General features: G+C 41.7%; 1 protein-coding gene across 9 annotated transcripts in view; it reads right to left on the minus strand.

Moving 5' to 3' along the window:
• Window positions 1–19158, minus strand: part of LARGE1 (LARGE xylosyl- and glucuronyltransferase 1) — a 290868-nt gene that overhangs the window by 38699 nt on the left and 233011 nt on the right. For all 9 annotated transcript variants that reach the window (XM_075429418.1, XM_075429422.1, XM_075429423.1 and 6 more), the window contains 2 exons: window positions 10526–10638; window positions 8896–9021 (listed from right to left, as the gene is read on the minus strand). In XM_075429418.1, coding sequence (XP_075285533.1) covers window positions 8896–9021; window positions 10526–10638 — 239 coding nt within the window. The remainder of the gene's footprint in view (window positions 1–8895; window positions 9022–10525; window positions 10639–19158) is intronic.

Genomic DNA, 19158 nt, shown 5'->3' on the forward strand with positions numbered 1-19158 from the left:
TGGTAACTTGCACTTACTTAGGAGTAGATCAAAGAAAGCTGAGAAGCTGGCAAATGGGACAAAAAATACTTGCTAAGAAAAATCTTCTGTGTGTTCTCCCTATCACTCCTACACTTCACGTGAGTTTCCTTTTGGATGCCTTCATGACCACCTTATCCCCCTGCTGAGCAATCTGACCGTGCACCCTGGGGACCATGAGCACAGAAACGGCTAATGATGATAAACTCTGTAACTGTTACGGGACAGGCTCCCTGGCACAGCAGGAATTTCCCATCAACACACACTATGTCACATCATGGCCAAGTACTGGTGTTGATGCCTCTACCCAGTTGTGTGGGGGATGATGTCAAAGCCAGACAACTGCAATTGCCAGCGTCGAGGCTCTTTGCTGCCGTGCTTCACAATCTGCTGTGTGCGTAAAAGCTGGTAAGTGTCAAGGGCCGAGCTGGTAGTTCAGATCTGATCAGACCTGAAACGTGTCAGGATGCTGCATGTGTATAGATGTCTGGGGAGCCTGGAGTGAACTGAAGAAAGCTGAACGGAGCTGATGACTATCCAGAAAAGCTGATTTTTTAATCAAGAGAGACAGCACATGCCAATGCAGCTAAAGAACATCAAGGAACTATGCAACCATCTGGATGACCTGAGGTAGGAAAACCTCAAAACAGGTCTAGTGAAAAAGGGAGCTGCTTTTCAAATGTAACATGATTAGATAAAAATTCTGTGATATATGAAAGCATAAAAAAGAATAGCAGGTTTCAAAAAGCAACAACTTTTAACCACTGACATACAACACTACATCCAAAGACCATATTCCTCTTTTGCTGTCAGCCCACAAATTCACTTTCAGTTCTGACTGTAGCTGTCTGATTTGGTCTACTGCACCATCAGCTACAGCAGAAGTTGTACAGGCCAAGACATCCTTGCATAGGCTGTCATGGGCATCAATGAAGTACATGATGAAGACAATCGGCTGTACAGGTAAAGATGTGGCCATTATGTTAGAAATTTTACTGTGGGCAACACTGAATTGACCGAAGAATAAAAAAATCAGCTGGAAAGAGACTACAGGCAAATCAGAAAGAAAAAAAGTCAGACTTAGAATCCACTTCGTTTGCAGACTGAGCAAATGTTACCTCAACATTAAAAAGAGAATGTGACTCTAGAAACTAAAAATCTCATTACTACAACATCTTCTTTGCAAGACTGAACAGCACCATAATACTGTGTTTATTTCTTTTTCTATTTTCCCTCTTAGTTTCTAAGCTATTCCAAAGCTCTGATGGCTTACAGAGGAAACTGCAGCTAGAACATATAAAATTCCAGGGCCATTAGCCGAGCGGACACCTCAGGAACAGCGCTAACCTTCAGCCTGTTCTATGGATCTTTCCCACTCTGGATCAAGGCCTCCCAAGAACTAAGAAAAATACACTCCTTAATCTTCTTTTAGCCATTTATGTACTGAAAGATCAGAACCTAAAATTCCACATCTATTTAACACATGGTTGTCATTAAGCAACTTGGCACTATCTACATTTCTGTTAATACCATCCTAGTTAATCAGCAACCGTTACCACTCAGTGATGACACTCCGCCAGCCTCCTGGAATACATCCATATGCTTGTGACCTACTGAAATAGGCTAACTGTGCCTATAGTTCCCATTTATTCACCAGGTTCTGACCCAAAGCACTCACATGATGACACAGTTGGAGCCTCGTAGACTGGCAATGGGATCTGAGATGGAAGGTAACAGAGGATGTTGTATGCTGGTGGAGTGTGGGAGAAGGGTCCATGGTCAGTTATCTGCATGGACATGCACTGAAAACAAAAACCCCAGCAAACCTCCTTAGGTTACCAGCTGCATTGTCCTCTCTGGAGAGATTAAATATTTCGAATCTGATGTTCAAACCACTAAAGGATAAGCTTCCATACAACATTATTTCTATTGGTACCTTTATCCATTTTTTCCCTGAAGCATCTTCTCTCTCCAAAAGGAGTATTTGGCCAAATGTTTCCTTAACCACAATCTCTTCCATTTTCTACCCAAAGACACATCTTGATAATTGCTCGCTCTGCTTCAGCCTTATGAAATCAGAGAATACAGGACATCCTGTATACCTATGTACCTACTTTCCAGGCTGAAGCGGTAATAAGTAAGGATAAATTAAACTTATATTTAAGCCTAAAGAAATTTAATTTTGCAAAGTACCGAACAGATATTCTTAATTAAGCCCATGAGCATTTCACCATTTAGATAAATAAGTAAAAGTGGTATTTTGTAGATGAGGAGCTTTCCTGCTTAGAAACTAGACTCCTTGTTCAGGCAACTAGACAGTTCCCACTGAAATCAACAGGAGTTAAACATTCAGCAAATCTGCACAGTAAAGCCACCTACATCTGCCACTTTAATGTCATCTCAATAGGCTTTTTTTCAGGCACAGGTTATTGAAAAGTCTAAATATGTCCCAAGTCACACAGCAAACAAGCACCACATGTGTAACTTCTGCCTCGATTAGAGATGTCTAGAAACTTTATTTTTAAACTGTCTTTTGTCAGAAATCAATGGTTTAATAAAAGAACAAATTTCCTCAGAAAAGATCAAATAATTGACAAAAATGTCACGAGGGAGGCTTCAGAGTGGTATTTCTGAATTATGTTAGTGTAAGAGACTCATGTTGGAGCAGCCAGCAACCCAGAGATCCAAGCACTGCTTTTGGATGTGGGCTTCAAATCCCTGCCCTGCCCGATTTGGTGCCCATGGTCCCAGGGACTGCTTTACTCCCCAGCTTACTGCCTATGCTGCAAGGCAGTAAGCTGACAGACTGTCCCTGTCTTCTACTTCTCAAAGTTCTCAATGTTTCCTCAAACGGATTTGCAGCTCTACTTTCAATGCCTGTACCAACGTTTAACGAGAGGCCTCCTGCCTGCAAAACCACCCCTAAAACCACCTCTGTAATACAACACTGCTCCCTTTGTGGCAGAGAGGAAGGACCTTCCCGACTCCGACGTTCATTCAAGGGAGGGGTACGTTTAACCCTCCAGAGCCCTTACTCCTCTCAGTGTAGCTGTTCCTTGGTTGGCACCAAAAGGTGCAAGGTGGCAGAATGACAGAACTGCTGCAGATCAGTGCTGAGGTGCTTGGACAGCATGGGGTGGCTCAGGGACCAGGATAGAAAGAGGTGAAACAGGTCATGTTCGAGGCAGATCTGAAGCGATGTACTTGGGTTATGGACAAGAAGCTGTTTAAACTCTTGCAAGCAATCTCACAAAGTCGTCCTGGTGTGGAGGACATTCCCAGGGAAGACACGGTGAGTTATAGAACACAATTTCAGAATGGAGAATTTATGAGGTTAATTCTTTATCTACCTGCTAATTTAGTATCAGCTGTGTTCAAAACCAGTTTGAAAAGCCATCAACGGGTTTTAAAGCATTTTCTTATTTTGTGGTGGGAGGGTAAATTCTAATAATTTGATCCATTCTCATTGAAGAGTCCAGCATCTGATTTTTGTGATTGTGAATTACCAGATTCTCTGTGTGTAAACAGGATCTGCATCCTTGACAGTCGGACTTCTCTTCATGACTGACTCATTCAGTGAGGTCAGAGGCATCACAATTCATCACCTTCTTTCACAGGATTTTTCTTGCCATTTGGTTTGTGCCAAATCATAGTAACTGAGATTTCCTTACAGACAGGAACAAACTATTAACCAAAAAAGAAAGCAAACACAGGGCCCAACCCAGGAAAAGTAATGCACGAATGAACCTCAGTTCCAGGCAGATCCCCACAGGCTTCGAAGCCCAGCAAGGCACGGTCCTGCAGAACACATACTTGTCCACTGACACTGTGGGCTACTGGGGACCATGTGAGGAGCCAAGATAAGCAAGACAGACAGTGGATGCCTACACAGAATCACTATTAGCACTTCCACATCATTTGGCCAGTCTTCCATAAAAACTCCTGAGTGTTTGTCTAGGTGTAACAAATGCCATGCAAAAATACAGCCCTCTGGCCTTTAGAGACTGCAGTTGGCTCACCTGGCAAAAAGAATTAAAGGGCATCTGCTTCCTCTTAGACCACTCTTTGTTTTACAATAAAATTGTTCATTCCAAGACGTTCTTGACTGATGCAAAGCATCCTTAATACAGGTGCCCTTGCGGTGGGGAAAGGAAGATTTCTGTAAGTGTAATTGTTCACAACAGTTTTGGTTCCATATGCCACGGACAGCGGAACAAAGCCCACAGACTTCAGTCTAGCTGTGTACAGTGTGACCTCTAGCTCTATATAGTATGACACAGGAGGTAAGTTAGCATTTAGATGAATAAAAATAATAAAGTAGTCTTATTTTGATGTTGCTTTAGATGAATATAAAATCAGTGGTCAATAACAATGCAGAATTTGGTTATAAATATTTCTACACCTTTTCTGAAAGATCCCCATATGCAAGTCCTTCCAAATTTGTACAGCTGCTCAGCGGCAGCAAGGAAATACAGTTCAGCAGTAGTCAAACATCTGATCTTCTCTAGCATAAGACAGTACAAAAAAAAAAATCAATAATATGGATAGAGATGCAACTTAATGAGGACTATAAAGAGAAAAAAGTGATTAGAATCCTCTTCAGGCAATATGAAATATTCAAGTGTTCCACAGGCCCACAAAAAGTATGCTGGTGATCCTATGTTTGCATGAATGCATATATATATATACACACATACATACATATATTCCTTCCCTCCCCCCAAACAGCAGCCAGCCCTGGGGTCTAAGTTTATTTGAAACAATATTGTGTGTAAGAGATGACAAAGCCTCAAGTCCCATGGACTTTGAGGCCATATGGAATTAAATCAGTGCCTTTTCAGTCTGACATGAAGAATGCAGTCTGATTTGACTGAGGAATACTTGACTGGGCCAGCTTTACCTTGGAATTTAAATCTCTCCCTGCATTTCCTTCTTTCCTACACTATCCTTTTTAATCCTCCAGTACAAACTTCACAGTCTGTCTTTCTCTGCCTCTTACCCTGGAGGTTTCCTTTACCTCGTTTCTTATTCCAGTCTTACTGTGAAATACAGGATGTTCCAAATGTGTTGTGTCATACTATTTATACTAAATGCCATGGAACTGACTAACTCTGGTGATTTTAAGTGTGCATTTTCTAACGACATTTGTTGCTTTTTTGAGAGGACTACATATCAAACAAGCTGGTTTCTCTTCAGAACTAGAATTTTGCTAATTTTCGTAATGCAAATTCAGAACTTCAATTGGTTTACGCTTTTTTTATTTTAAATGTATGAAGAATTTTAAACAGTGCTGCCTGAGGGCCAGTTCTTTAACCGCAGAATATGGGAAGAACTTTACTGAAACCAGGGGGCTTATGTGCACTAGATAAGGTTCTGGCCTCTCTTTCAAAGCAAAGAATTTCAGCCCCGATTCAGTATTTAGGGAATAATTTTAGCAGCGTAAGTCCAGAACTTGCTTATGTGTCTGCACTCCTTGTGGAATTAAATACCTTAGACCAGAAAGCCAGTGGAGGATATTATGCATCTTAGACTTCATTGCCTATGCTGTAATAGAACTGACAGTGTGATACAATACACGGTAATAAACAACCAAGCCTAAGTTATACTTCTAAACATAAATTTTTTAACTGACAATGAAGAAAGGATTCAAATTATTTTTAAGATACTCCTATTAAATGCTTACTTGTAGGTGTTACAAATGAGCTAGATGTGCCACACCTGAAGCAGATTAGTCAATTCAGTCACTGAATCCTAAAGAACATTTTGCCTGATTAGTTGTCAGATGCCTACTCTGAGGTGACCTTAACCAGTCTCCAAAACCACTCCTGGGGATCACAGTTCAGCTGCCTTAATATAGCAACACTGAAAGCACCTTAGGGTTATCCTGCCTGCCCATCAACTGCCTTGACAAAAGGGTAGCGTCTCCTCTAGGTCTGTGTTGTATCTGCCAGTCCCATGCATATATCTGAGAGCGTCTATGGCGACTCAAACTGTGTTTAGGCAACTGAACCAAGCCCTAGATCCTCAGTTATTAGCTTCAATAACTTTTTCTCAGGTAAATGTATGCATCTTAACCTTGTCCTGAATCCAATCTGACTGTCTCAGCGGATTATATGAATTAATGTCAGCCTCTAATTCACAGAAAAAATACTGTGATATCTCCCAGGTAGGAGGTATATTTTTCTAAAACTCATCTTTTAGAAAACATTTTCCCTGCTGTTACATCTCTCCCTTTTGTATCAGGCCTTGCAACTGCTATCATACATGATTCTCAACATCAGCACAGAACTAAAATCTCTCCCAGCACTTTGTTAGAAGCCATAAAATCATGACGCTTTTAAGTCCCTGCGTTGATCCTGCCCTACAAACACCTATAACAAAACATTTAGTGATCAGTGTACTGACCAGTATACCGATCTAACTTTAAAAGTTGTCTTCTACGGACCACACCTGAATAGTTGGTTTTGAATACTTTATGTATGAAACTCAAGCAATATTGGCCAGCTTTGACAGGTCATTTAACCCATGTAGTAGATCTTCTGTCTTTGGGAAGTGCAGCTTTTGAAATCAGTGTGTCAAGGGTGATCGATTTTCCATATTCAACCACTGTCTGATGTTCATATTGAACACTCCTGCCGTTACTCTACAAATTATTAGAAGGGAAAATTTTGTTAGATTTAGGAAATATATTGCACCATGAGGGTGGTCAAACTCTGGAACAGGGGGCCAGGGAGGTTATGTAGTCTCAGTCTTTGGAGACTTAACACTCAACTGCACAAGGCACTGAGCAACCTTATCTAAGTTGATCCTGCTTTGAGTGGGGTTTGGACGGTCTCCAGAGGTCCCTTGCAACCTCTTCAATGGTTCTGTGGGTTTTTTTTTTTTCACTTTTTAAACCTCATTTACTTAATCATGCTCAAAATATAAATTAAGTATATGAACTTTAACTGAATTTTAAAATGAATCGCTAAAAACTACCTAATATTTACCATGTTTTAATGCCACTGGTCTGCTCTGATGCAATCTACTGCAGTTTAGTCAGCCAGTCTTCTCAATCAGCTTCAATTCTGAACTCTCTGCATGCTACATTTGAGTGTGGCCTTTCAAAATGACCACAGCACAACTGATGTTAATTTATCCATATCTGTTCAAAACCATCCTGCTTTTATATTCTACTTGACAATAGTGAAAACCATGCTATTAAACTGATACTATAGCTTCATTTTATGAAATTAATAGGCTTTTACTCAGCCTTTTTTTCACAGAATCACAGAATCACAGAATAGTAGGGGTTGGAAGGGACCTCTGTGGGTCATCTAGTCCAACCCTCCTGCCGAAGCAGGGTCACCTACAGCAGGCTGCACAGGACCTTGTCCAGGTGGGTCTTGAATATCTCCAGAGAAGGAGACTCCACAACCTCCCTGGGCAGCCTGTGCCAGTGCTCCGTCACCCTCAGAGGGAAGAAGTTCTTCCTCATGTTCAGACGGAACTTCCTGTGCCTCAGTTTGTGCCCATTGCCCCTTGTCCTGTCACTGGGCACCACTGAAAAGAGCTTGGCCCCATCCTCCTGACACCCACCCTTCAGATATTTGTAGGCATTTATAAGGTCCCCTCGCAGCCTTCTCTTCTTCAGGCTGAACAAGCCCAGTTCCCTCAACCTCTCCTCGTAGACGAGATGCTCCAGTCCCCTCACCATCCTCGTAGCCCTCTGCTGGACTCTCTCCAGTAGCTCTTCATCTTTCTTGAACTGGGGAGCCCAGAACTGGACACAGTACTCCAGATGAGGCCTCACCAGGGCAGTGTAGAGGGCAAGGAGAACCTGCCTCATCCTGCTGGCCACCCTCTTCTTGATGCACCCCAGGATCCCACTGGCTTTCTTGGCAGCCAGGGCACACTGCTGGCTCATGGTTAACCTGTTGTCCACCAGGACGCCCAGGTCCCTGTCCGCAGAGCTGCACTCCAGCAGGTCCGCAGAGCTGCACTCCAGCAGGTCCACCCCAAGCCTGTACTGGTGCATGAGGTTGTTCCTCCCCAGGTGCAGGACCCTGCATTTGCCTTTGTTGAACCTCATCAGGTTCCTCTCTGCCCAGCTTTCCAGCCTATCCAGGTCACGCTGAATGGCAGCACAGCCTTCTGGTGTGTCTACCACACCTCCCAGTTTGGTGTCATCAGCAAATTTGCTGAGGGTACATTCTAACTCTTCATCCAGGTCGTTGATGAAGAAGTTAAACAAGACTGGGCCCAGTACTGACCCCTGGGGGACACCACTTGTTACCAGCCTCCAACTAGACTCAGCGCCGCTGATGACAACCCTCTGAGTTCTGCCATTCAGCCAGTTCTCTTTTCCAGGGGAAATCCTGGAAAAATACGTGGCAATGTGGCTGGATTAAGTGTATGCAAAGTCTAAACATGAAGTGTGCAAGGTCTTTAAATTTTGGCTAATGTATTTCTAGCTAGTGTCCGCGCAGCCCTCTTTGTGACTTTCACTCCATTAACTGATGTTGACTAAAGAGTTTCAATCTTGTCCAGTAGAAAAAAAAAAAGGTTTTGTACTCTTTGGCTAGGAAGAGCTAAGAACTGGGACAGCAACAGAAACTCAGCAGTAAGATGCAGTGGCATAGGTGACAGGTACAGAGTGTAAGGAGGTGAAGCACTTCACAAACACCTCGCCAAACGTCAAAGCAGCACCCATCTTTGACTTTTCTAGCAGTCAAATGCACAAAGCCAAAGTCATATTTGCTTCCCCTGCTTGGGTGTCCCCCTAAACTGTATGTGTTAGTTTCCCCCTACCTAAGGGACTTCATCTTTCTGTCACTGCGGAGTCCTGCATTCTCTATCGGAAAAGATACCACCCTTCCAACCTCCTGTAAAACATACCTTCAGGTCAGACACATCTCTGTAGCACTGCTCGGAACGGGTGTGATCAGACAGCTGCACGTTCCAGAAACATGGGAGCTGGTAGACAAGGAAGGGATTTTGCTTGATGACTGCATTGAAGATATCCTAGCAGACAAAACCAGAAAAAACAGCTGGATACCTTCTTTCTACAGTGAGGTGATCTCAACCGCTCCCCGAGCTGACTGTCCTTCTCCCCCTCACAGGCAGAATTGCAAACAGTTCTGCGAGCTGAACTCAGCAAACCTTGCTTCGTAATTCTGTTTCCATAGAGGGTGCTATCAATCTAAGGGGTGATGTGCAGATCTGAACAAGAAGAACAGGCTCTTTTGACACACACAGCTAATGGACTCCAGCAAAGTTTTCAAAACATGTATCTTGTACTGCTGGCAAGATATGTGGTTCCTCTTCTAGTCACCAGGGAGAGTAATATACAGCAAATGACAAACGGCCTGCTGTTAGTAAGTACTGCATCACTTTTCAATAAAGGGGATGAAAGTGATCCTGGCAGTTGTGCTGCTTCAAGGTGAATTACTATGTGAGATTTAGGCTAGCACTTTCTTGTTGCAACAAGTATTCTAGGTATTTCATGGAAAGGGCACGTAGGACAGATCTGCAGAACAGCCTACACGACGAGGGACAGAATGATGTGTTCTGCCTCTGTGCAGCCATCCAGCTGGAGAAGTAAGTTACAAGGACAGTCTTGTGGTTAAGGTAGTAGGGTAAGGCATCAGCAACCTTGGTCCACTCTGCAAAATTCTGCCCCTTGCAGGTATTAGACAGCAACTCAGGACCTGATTGAAAATACAGTGAAGTTGCAAGAATCATCTTAATGAACTTCAGTAGCTTTTGGATCAACCTGCCAGGATACTGTACACAAGTGCGCATCTCTCTGTGCACAGTAAGCAGCACGCTTCCTGACTGGTGACTGGTCATAAGCCAGATGTAGCTCGGAAGCAGCAGAAATATCTAAACATGATGCTGTATTGAGTTAAAACGCTCAAGCTGTTGAGCAAGACTTATTGGTTCAGGTCCAGTACCACATTAACAGGGTTTCTGGATTTAAAACTGAGAGCTGGCAGGAAGTACAAAGAGAGTAAATATGCATTTCTGTGTATAGGCACACTATTTCATCTCCTGGCCTCAGTTTCCCATCTGTGACAGGGAGACAGCAGCACTTTTGTCTTCACAAGGGTAAGACTGCTGGGACTCATCTGCCAGAAACAGTAAAGAAGTATGTGGAGACTCTTAAAACTACAGTCTGCTTAGACAATAACCAGTAAGAAAAGACATAGTGTATTTGGACTTGTAGTGTCTGGAGAGTTTTATGTTAAAGAAAGGAGGACAGAAAATTAAAGCTTGAAAGCCCCATTTGTCTATCTTATGAATCATCTGTGCAGAGGAGGTAAAAATGTCAGTGTAGTAAGAGAAACCTCATGAGTAAATCTCCATTCCTGTCTTCCACGCTTCACCCAGAACGATTTAACAAATGGTGACTACAGGCACAATATCCCTTCCCCGCCTTTTCCCACATCTCATCCCCTTTCCCTTTCTTACCCTCCTCAATCCACGGAGTAGTGGTTGTACCACTTGTCTGCAATGTCCTACTCACCTGGTCAGCCAGTGAAGTGGACAGCATGCTCATTAACTCCCGCTCTGCCGTGAGTCTCCACATCTGCTCCCATTTCATCTTCCGTAACTTATCGAGAAGCAGCAATATAACCCCTGAAGCAAAACACAGTGCAGAGAACAAGAGAAGCCATGATGTCACATATCAGTCAAGGCCCATCCTGTCTATGTGCTGACTCAGTAGTCGAAACAAGGACATGAGCTGAGATCTATCAGTGGAAATTACAGTCCTTACCCTGTGCTAACCCAGGGGGGTGACTAAAAAAAGCTTCAGGTTTCAAGATACCACTAAGGGAAAGTTTTCCTGAACCCCTGAGGCTGCAGAGAAGAAACGGAGAGATGGCATACAGTCAAATGCTAGGTTATGCAGGCTGTCAAGAAGCCTAAAGTAGCCAGAGAGTGAACTGGGAAGAAGGGAGGCAAGAGAAGTATTCCTCGTAGTCTCCTCAACTGATAAATCTTGATTTCGTTATCACATGATTAGTATTGGGATTATTTCTTACAAAAATGAACCAATACAGGTGATTCACACAATGGAGGTTAACTCCATCCAAAGGTCATTATCATTTCAAAGAGGATTAGACAACATCCTACAAGAAAGAAAGAAGGAATCTCTTAACACTCAAAAGTGACCTTCCCCACTCCTTACACTGAAAAGCTACAGGCTCCAAGAAGATATTCCGTCAAGTCACTGTCTACTAGGGAAAGGGTAGAGACAATACTGATTTATCTAGTATGACTCCATTTCTGCCATCTTCAACTGAACAGAGATCTGCTTCTTCCAAAATCCCACTGTTTAAATCAATTTCTGTCTGGCCTGAAATCAAGACTATGCTGAGATAAAGAGAATTTTGTTACCCATATAAAACATTTTACTTCAGATGTGTGGGGTGAAATCTGGCCCTTAATACTTGCTGCATAAGACGCAATACATACATTGCACAAGATGAAATTGCAGCCCTTCCTCCACCTAGTAAGTTAATCATCTGGCACATCTGATCGCAATCCCTTAAACTTTTCTGTGTAACAGATTATCAGTGCTGGTGACAGCCCAGCCTTCGAGAGTGCCTGCCACTAAGGCAGCAAGTGTTCATAGAGCAGCATCCTCAGACCAGAAAGTTACACCTGAAGGGGAAAAAGAGATATCTCAGCATGAACTATTATTCCTCAGTTGCTTTTTGTCTGGACAAAATCCCTAATGTAGAAGAAGGGAAAACAGCAGAAGCAACGAAGCTGGATTGAAGCATCAGCAAAACCCTCCCTATAGTGTCTCAGAAAAATTTTACTTGAAAAATTAATTTAGAAAGACTTAGATAAGAGCACTGTCACGGGGAATGAATGCAAACTGAAGGACCATAAAGGAAGAGTAACGATAAACAGCAGCCTCGCAGGTTGACAGGAAGCGCCCAGTAAGAGCAATGATAGGTTCTGTGTTGTTCCACATCTTCATTAGTGGCAGGGGGAAGTGAACAGAATAGTAATGACATCCGCAAGTGCCATTACAAGAGGTCTTACAAAAAAAAAAAAAATCACGGCAACTGTAGAGAAACGTAACAGCTACACAAAAGAATATGAAATGGCAAAAAGCAGGCACTAGGAGAAGCTGCCTGAGGGAGTCTAGGATGATGAAACTAAAAGCAGCGAGAATAAGAAAGCAAATGTAGTCTGAATACTTAAGAAAAAATCTCCTAAACCCTTTGTGATGGAATAACCTAAAAATGGCAGAAGACAAAATGCTTTATTGCATGGGTCTTTACAAATCAGGCCACACAAAGATTAGCAAATATACCTAGAACAATCCTGCCATGGTTGGGATAGAACAAAGGAGGTTCCAGGTCATTCCTATCTTCAGTTTCTCTGACATGGCAAATTTATTTCTAGTAAGACCTGGCACTGCCACGAATAAAAAGAAAACCTCTTCTGGCAGTGAATTTTGTGGCCTATTTCAGTTCTGTTTTCCATTTCAGTCCATCTGGTTCCCAAGGATGCTGGAACCTGTACTGGAGAGTTCCTCTTTCATCTTCAGTCAACCTTTCTGCTTCCAGCTGTTGGATTGGAAAGGGACGTATTGTCGCAACATGCTACAACGTACTTCTGGCAGTGTGTGTCCCCTCCAGCACACCCGAAGCCTATCTGGAGTGTGTAGTCTGCAGGCATTACCTTCTAAGAGAGCAACCTCTGAAATTCTAGATCAATGTGAAGTAGGGATCTTGCACTGCAGCAATAACTGGGTGGGATGAACTCCTCTCTGGCAGTGGATCTTTTCCAGCTGGCAAAAACTGTCAGCTTTGTTTCAATAGTGAAATACAACCGAGGAGATTCTTTATTAGGAAAAATAACTGTAAGATTCAGTTAACTCTAATGTAATAGTATTTATAATTTATAGACAATAAAACATTATTTCTTAATTTCTTTAAGCCTCCAGTCTGAGGAGGAAAAGGGGAAATGTTTTAATATATGCAGTATTCTCCAATTTTTTTTGTAACCACTCTTATGCTAGCAGCAGATTATGGCATCACAGCTAAAGGGATTATGCCGTCCTGAGGGGCTATCATGGTAGCAGCTGAGAGTAAAAGAGGCAGATGGGGTGAAAAAAATTGAATATATGTGAGAAAGGATGTATTAAATTATGATGCAATCATGCCTATTGAAAATATTCACAAGCTTTTAATGTTCCATCATCAAGACCAATTTCAATGTGATTTCTATTTTAATTCACGTACAGGCTTGGGTTTAACACCTTTGTACAGCCTCTGTTCAGGGCTTCTCGCACTGTGGAATTCTAATTTACTGCTGCCGTAAAATAACTACTGGGGAATATTTATAGCAAGTTCAAATATTTATTCATTAGTATTAGTGAGAATAAGAGATTTCTACTATGAGGATAATATAACACTACTCACCTAATTAGTGTTATTTGGTGCAAAAGCAAAGCAAAAGCATGTGTGTTGGGAAATTTCAAATAGTTCATGCAGAGGAAAAATTACCTTTTCTCCAGAACAGAGCATGTCAGTTTTGCTTCTATATTGTTCTGTTACTAAAAGCAACCGTAACAAATGAACCAACTCCAATCTGACCACTTAGTGTGCAGGCAAAGTGTCTGAAATAAGGAACGGGAAATATTTGCCTCAGGAGCCCTTTGAGTCAAATTGACAGAAATCTCAGACTAAATTCACAATGACATACGGATGAATGTAAGGGGAAAAGGGACTTACTCACAGCTGCTGTGTTGGGGGAGGAAGAGACTGGAGGAAAAAAAAAATCAAAGGAATATTTTATGAACATCTGGCCCCAGGCAGTGGGACTTCTCCTGTTCTGATGAGTGCAGCGTTTTCCTGCCCTGATCTACCTGAGAAAAACAAAGGGAAAGCTTGGCAGCAAATAAACAAAAAAAGTGGCAACCCAAATGTCTCCTCAGTATTAAACAAACTGTGATCAGCAACAGAACGCCCTATTTTCCTTATCCTGAGGAAATAGTTCAGGCATATACAGAGATGCAAATATCTCCAAGAGTTCTTGGAAAAATCACACTTTATTACCAAACCTGTGGAACGCGTCCTAGTCTAGTTTTTACTTGAATGACATTTTCTCCCCCTGCTTGATGAGACTTTGCTTGAACTATCAAAATCTGACAGATCCCGAACTGCTCAATAAAACAAGAAAGCAAACAGAGGAGTTTATCAAAAATGTAACTTCAGGGCACACACAAAAAATCCCAGCCCCAAAAGCAAAGAAATAAAAAAGAAAAAGGAATTAGTGAACAGACTGAAGAAAACAGGGAAAAAAAATCTGAATTAACATATTTGGACTAGAACACTTCAGTTGGGAAATACTGCAAATTTTTTTTTTTGGCACATTTTAAATCCCAACTTATTCCAAAACAATATTTTTCATTTCAAAACTGATACAAATTAAAAATCTTATTGAAAATGACTACAAGACCTAAAAAGGAAAATAAATGTTTCATTCTGGGTCTAAGAAAACTCTGGGGGTCACCTGAATTTTCTGTCATTTTCCCATTTTTTGATGCAATCCAAATCAAACTTTTTGTCTTTCCAATGTTTTGACTAAGCAACGGTTTCAGTAGATGCTTCAAGCCATCTTGGCAAAATAGTCTGGGGTTTTTTTTGTTCATCTGCTCCAGAACAAAATATTTAATTTCATTCTTCTGAATGGTAAATTGAAAGTTTGCAGAAGCATCAGCAATTTCCCTTGGAATGCTACCAAGCATCCCTACCTCTTGGTTCAGGAACACAGCCTGTGGCTCTTCCTGAAATTCAGAGAGGAATTTATAGTAGCGCTGGAAGTAATAAACAACATTTTAAGATACAACAGAATCACTTAAAGAAGTTACAGTGAAACCGGACAAGCTTTCAAACTCAATCAATTTATTACAATGGACCTTTTCAGGTGGCTGAAAAAATACTCAGTGCTGTGGGGGGAAAAATGTAGCTACCAAGATATAATTTTCTGTAAGCACTACCTCGCGTGTTCCTTTCAGGTGGAACAGGATGCTTCTGCGAGCAGTTGAGACAATGCCACATTACGTGAGTGGCATGAGGGTTTCAAAAATTATTTTTGAAACAAAGTCTGTAACAGTGAACCATCTACACAGATAGCAAGTAGATACCATTACAGTATCTGAGAAAGATGGGCAAGACACACTTCAAAATATGTTATAAAGCACTAGTGAGTTTTAAAAAAATTACTGCAATTTTACAATACCTAACCAGCATCCCAAAGACCAGACACCAAACCACCGAGTTTTAGATGCTGTAAGAAACAATGTTAAACAGAGCTGACAGCATGGAGATTCGCTGCAATAAATAACTGACCCGGAGATGTAAGGCAGTAGAAACAACGGTAAGCTACCATGTTTTGTGAAACAGATCTGGCACCAAGAAGCTGAGTTCAGTTTTTGGTGCTATGGAAGGGGCTTGTAGCTCTGCTATCCTAGGAGAAGTGCCATGATCGTGTTGACTGCTTAGTACTCTACCAAATACTTATGTATGTTCTTTTAATTCCCATTTATTGTACCTAAAATCAACGGAAGCGGTCACAGTGTGCAATGCTAGGAACGCGAGTACGCCTTTGCCAGATCAGGGCCCAAAGGAGCCGTTTTGCTAAGGACTGCATTTGAAATCCAGCGGGCCATACCTCCACGCTGTGGCCCCTGCTCTCCAACCACAGCATCCAGAGCAAACAGAAAACAACAAGTATTTGGCTGTTAGGGATTAAAAAGATGAAGTTTAGCTGCAATTCCACAACAAGTCATTCCACACCATTTTAGATCTTCATTTTAAGTCTTTGTGTGGATGAAAATCACTGCATTTATTTCACTTGAGTTATAGACCATCTATCTAACTGCTGCTCACAATTTGACTAGCCGTATCATTACGTATCATCAGTATAATAAAACCATCGCTTCTGTTGATAGCTTTCAACACAGTATGACCAAAGGACTGTCATTCTAACACATCCTTGGTGTATCCTGATACATTATTTAACTATGAACTTACATGCACCAGCCTTTTTCTCAAAAAAAGCCTTTCACAATTAAAAAAAAAAAACAACTAATACAAACTTGCAGGGATGCACAGTGTGTTAATTCAGAATAAACGATGACTCCACATTTGAACTTTTCTCCCAGAAAACTAAACAGAGCTGAGAAGCTGTTTTGAAATGGAAAGTGAGTGTCCCTCCGGGCACGGTGACAGAATGCAATAGCCCTTGTTCTCTCTGCACATGTATTGAAAGCGAAGCTGTGATAGAGTGCATTTTGAAATCCAGTGCAGTCACTCTGTCGGGAGCCTGGTTCCTCTTGAAGCATTATAAACATTTTGTTTACACTTCCTGACGACCATTTAATGAAATGGAACACTTCTATTTCCTTTGTTCTCCTCTTCTGAAGTATGCTGTTCCTCCTTAGGCAGAACTAAGATGAAGGATATACTAGAGCATGATTCTAACTTCTTACAGAGCTACTGACTGTACCTCAGAATTTCCTAGCTTTCTAATGGTTTCTTTGTTGTTTAGATGCTATTCTTCCTGAGCAGTTTGAAAGAAGATACATATGTTTTGTATCTTTTCTTTAATGACTTCCATTTCTGTGGAGAATTTCTCCAATTTTCTTAAAGCCCCAAAGCTGCTACAGAAAAATTTCCTTGATTCAGGAGACTAAAAGGTCTACAGGAGAGGAGTCATGAGCCATAAGACTTATAGGAAGTCTATGCAGGAAAATCTCTGCTACTGAAAGACCGTCTTGCCAAGTAATGCTCTCCCCTCCTATCTTCCAGAGTCTTGTGAAGAGGAGTTAACAATTCATAGAATCATAGAATACTTTGGGTTGGAAGGGACCTTTAGAGGTCATCTAGCCCAATCCCCCGGCAGCGAGCAGGGACATCTTCAACTAGATCAGGTTTCTCAGAGCCACGTCCAACCTGGTCTTGAATGTTTCCAGGGATGGGGCCTCCACTGCCTCTCTGGGCAACCTGTTCCAGTGTTTCACCACCCTCACAGTAAAAAATTTCTTCCTTATATCCAGTCCAAATCTACCCTCCTTTAGTTTAAAGCCATTGCTCCTTGTCATATCGCAACAAGCCCTGCAGAAAATATTTTCCCCATCTTTCCTACAGGCCCCCTTCAGGTACTGGAAGGCTGCTATAAGGTGTCCCTGCAGCCTTCTCTTCTCCAGGCTGAACAGCCCCAACTCTCTCAGCCTTTCCTCATGGGAAAGGAATTCTGCAGGTCTCTCAGAGGTCAGCAAAGTAAAACTGTCTCTAGACCTGGCGGAACTGGCCTTCTGTTACAAAGATCCCAACTAGTGCAAAGTCATACTTTCCTGCCCAAATTGCTGACTAAGTTTTCTTAAATTCTATAATGTAAAACAGCATGGCGGGCAAAAGGACATTGCAGATATTACCAAAATCAGAAAGGGAAGCTAAAGTTTTTCCCAGGTGCTCTACTTGCTTTGGGTATGAAGGAAGACAGCAAGTATAGCAACCTCTCTTGAATCCCTGTTTCCTGAACCCTGTGCAAGGAGTTGTAGGAGATGAAAACCATCTGTGAACAAGTTCCTTACACAGGTTTTAAAAAGCTCCTCAGTTTTCTTACAGCCTTTGCATTCCATGACCATTGTGAGCATGTAAGGTACAGGGATTACATTTTAAAGGCAACGGAAAGCAAATATTCCAGGGACTTCTCAGCTGGTAAACTAGGGAGATGGCTTCCAAGAGGGGAATAAAAACCCACCAGAGGCAAATAATTAAATTCTCTTGAAATTCAAAAGATTCGGATAGTTTTTGCTCAGAAGTTTTAAACCTCAGATAACACATTCTAACTTCAGAGCAGCAAAGGGAGCGAGGAGGGAGGTTTCAGCTTCTGTATGCTGTAGCACAACAGCAAGGACCACATTAAATGGAGCAGAGGAGAGCTCTCTCAACGATGTGTCTCATCACTGCCATGCACAAGTATCACCCAACAGCTACTCAGTGTGCATCTCTGTACATGTCTGCAAGTCATGATGGAGGTGCCAAAAGTCGACACTAACAAAAAGATTTTCAGGTACAGATCTTACTATAAAGCACTTCAAAATGTGAGACTTAAAAAGAAAAGTGACATGGGGGAAATGTGGAAAATCTCTACCAAGTTTTAAAAGAAGTTTTCCTCTCTTCCACACTAAAAACGCACTAAGTTCTTACATGGCAGGTTATCTGTGATCTTGTTTGCCTGGGTGCTTAGGTGACTTCAGTTGAGAGGAAAACAAAGTCCCGGTTAAACGCATATTTAAGCGATAAAGTCAGAAACGATAATTTTTAGCTCTTGCATAACAGAGGCCATAGGATTTTTCAAAATCATTTTGTGCTTTAACTAGAGCGTAACTTCTAGAAAAACATTCAGTCTTGATTTAAAAATTTACAATAATGGATAAGCCATCACAAACTTTGATAAGTCATTCCAATGCATAATTACCCTGATGAAGGACAGTTTCCTTTTTTCTAATTTGAACATGTCTTTGAACTTGCAGTCATTTGATCTTGCTGAACCTTTCCTAAATTGGCAAGCCCTCTACCAAGAAATATTATTTTCTTCTGCAGATACTAATAAGCTAGGATCAAACTATCCCTTGACTCACTCCCAGATAAGCTCCTGGAGCCATTTTTCCCAATTTTACAGGAAATTTTCCAGTATTTTCATTGAACTTTGTTAATTTATAAGTACGCATCTTTGACCTCTGGAGATTAGACCTGGACGAGTAGTTAAATCTACATTGTGTGCACTGCAGAACATCATCAGGGCACGTGGGAATATTGGAGAGTGTGAAGTTTTCTGATGCAGTGTTGAAGGACTGGAAAGAAGTGTCAAAGAGAGTGCGGTCCTATCCACACTGCTTTCCAGAAATACTTCCTGCAGTGAACTATCAACAAATTACACTCAATTTTTTAAATTCTTGACAAAAGACAGGTTACTCCCTGAGAAAGACAGGGTACCAACTAATTGCTGTGCCCTGTGGATGATCAGGGAGCTGACAGCAAAGAATGAACTACGGAGCTAAGTTATCTGGCAGTGTCAGGAGTAAAAAGTGTACACCCAATACACAGAAATGTATCTCCTGTA

Source organism: Opisthocomus hoazin, chromosome 8, assembly GCF_030867145.1.
Source record: "Opisthocomus hoazin isolate bOpiHoa1 chromosome 8, bOpiHoa1.hap1, whole genome shotgun sequence".
NCBI lineage: Eukaryota > Metazoa > Chordata > Aves > Opisthocomiformes > Opisthocomidae > Opisthocomus > Opisthocomus hoazin.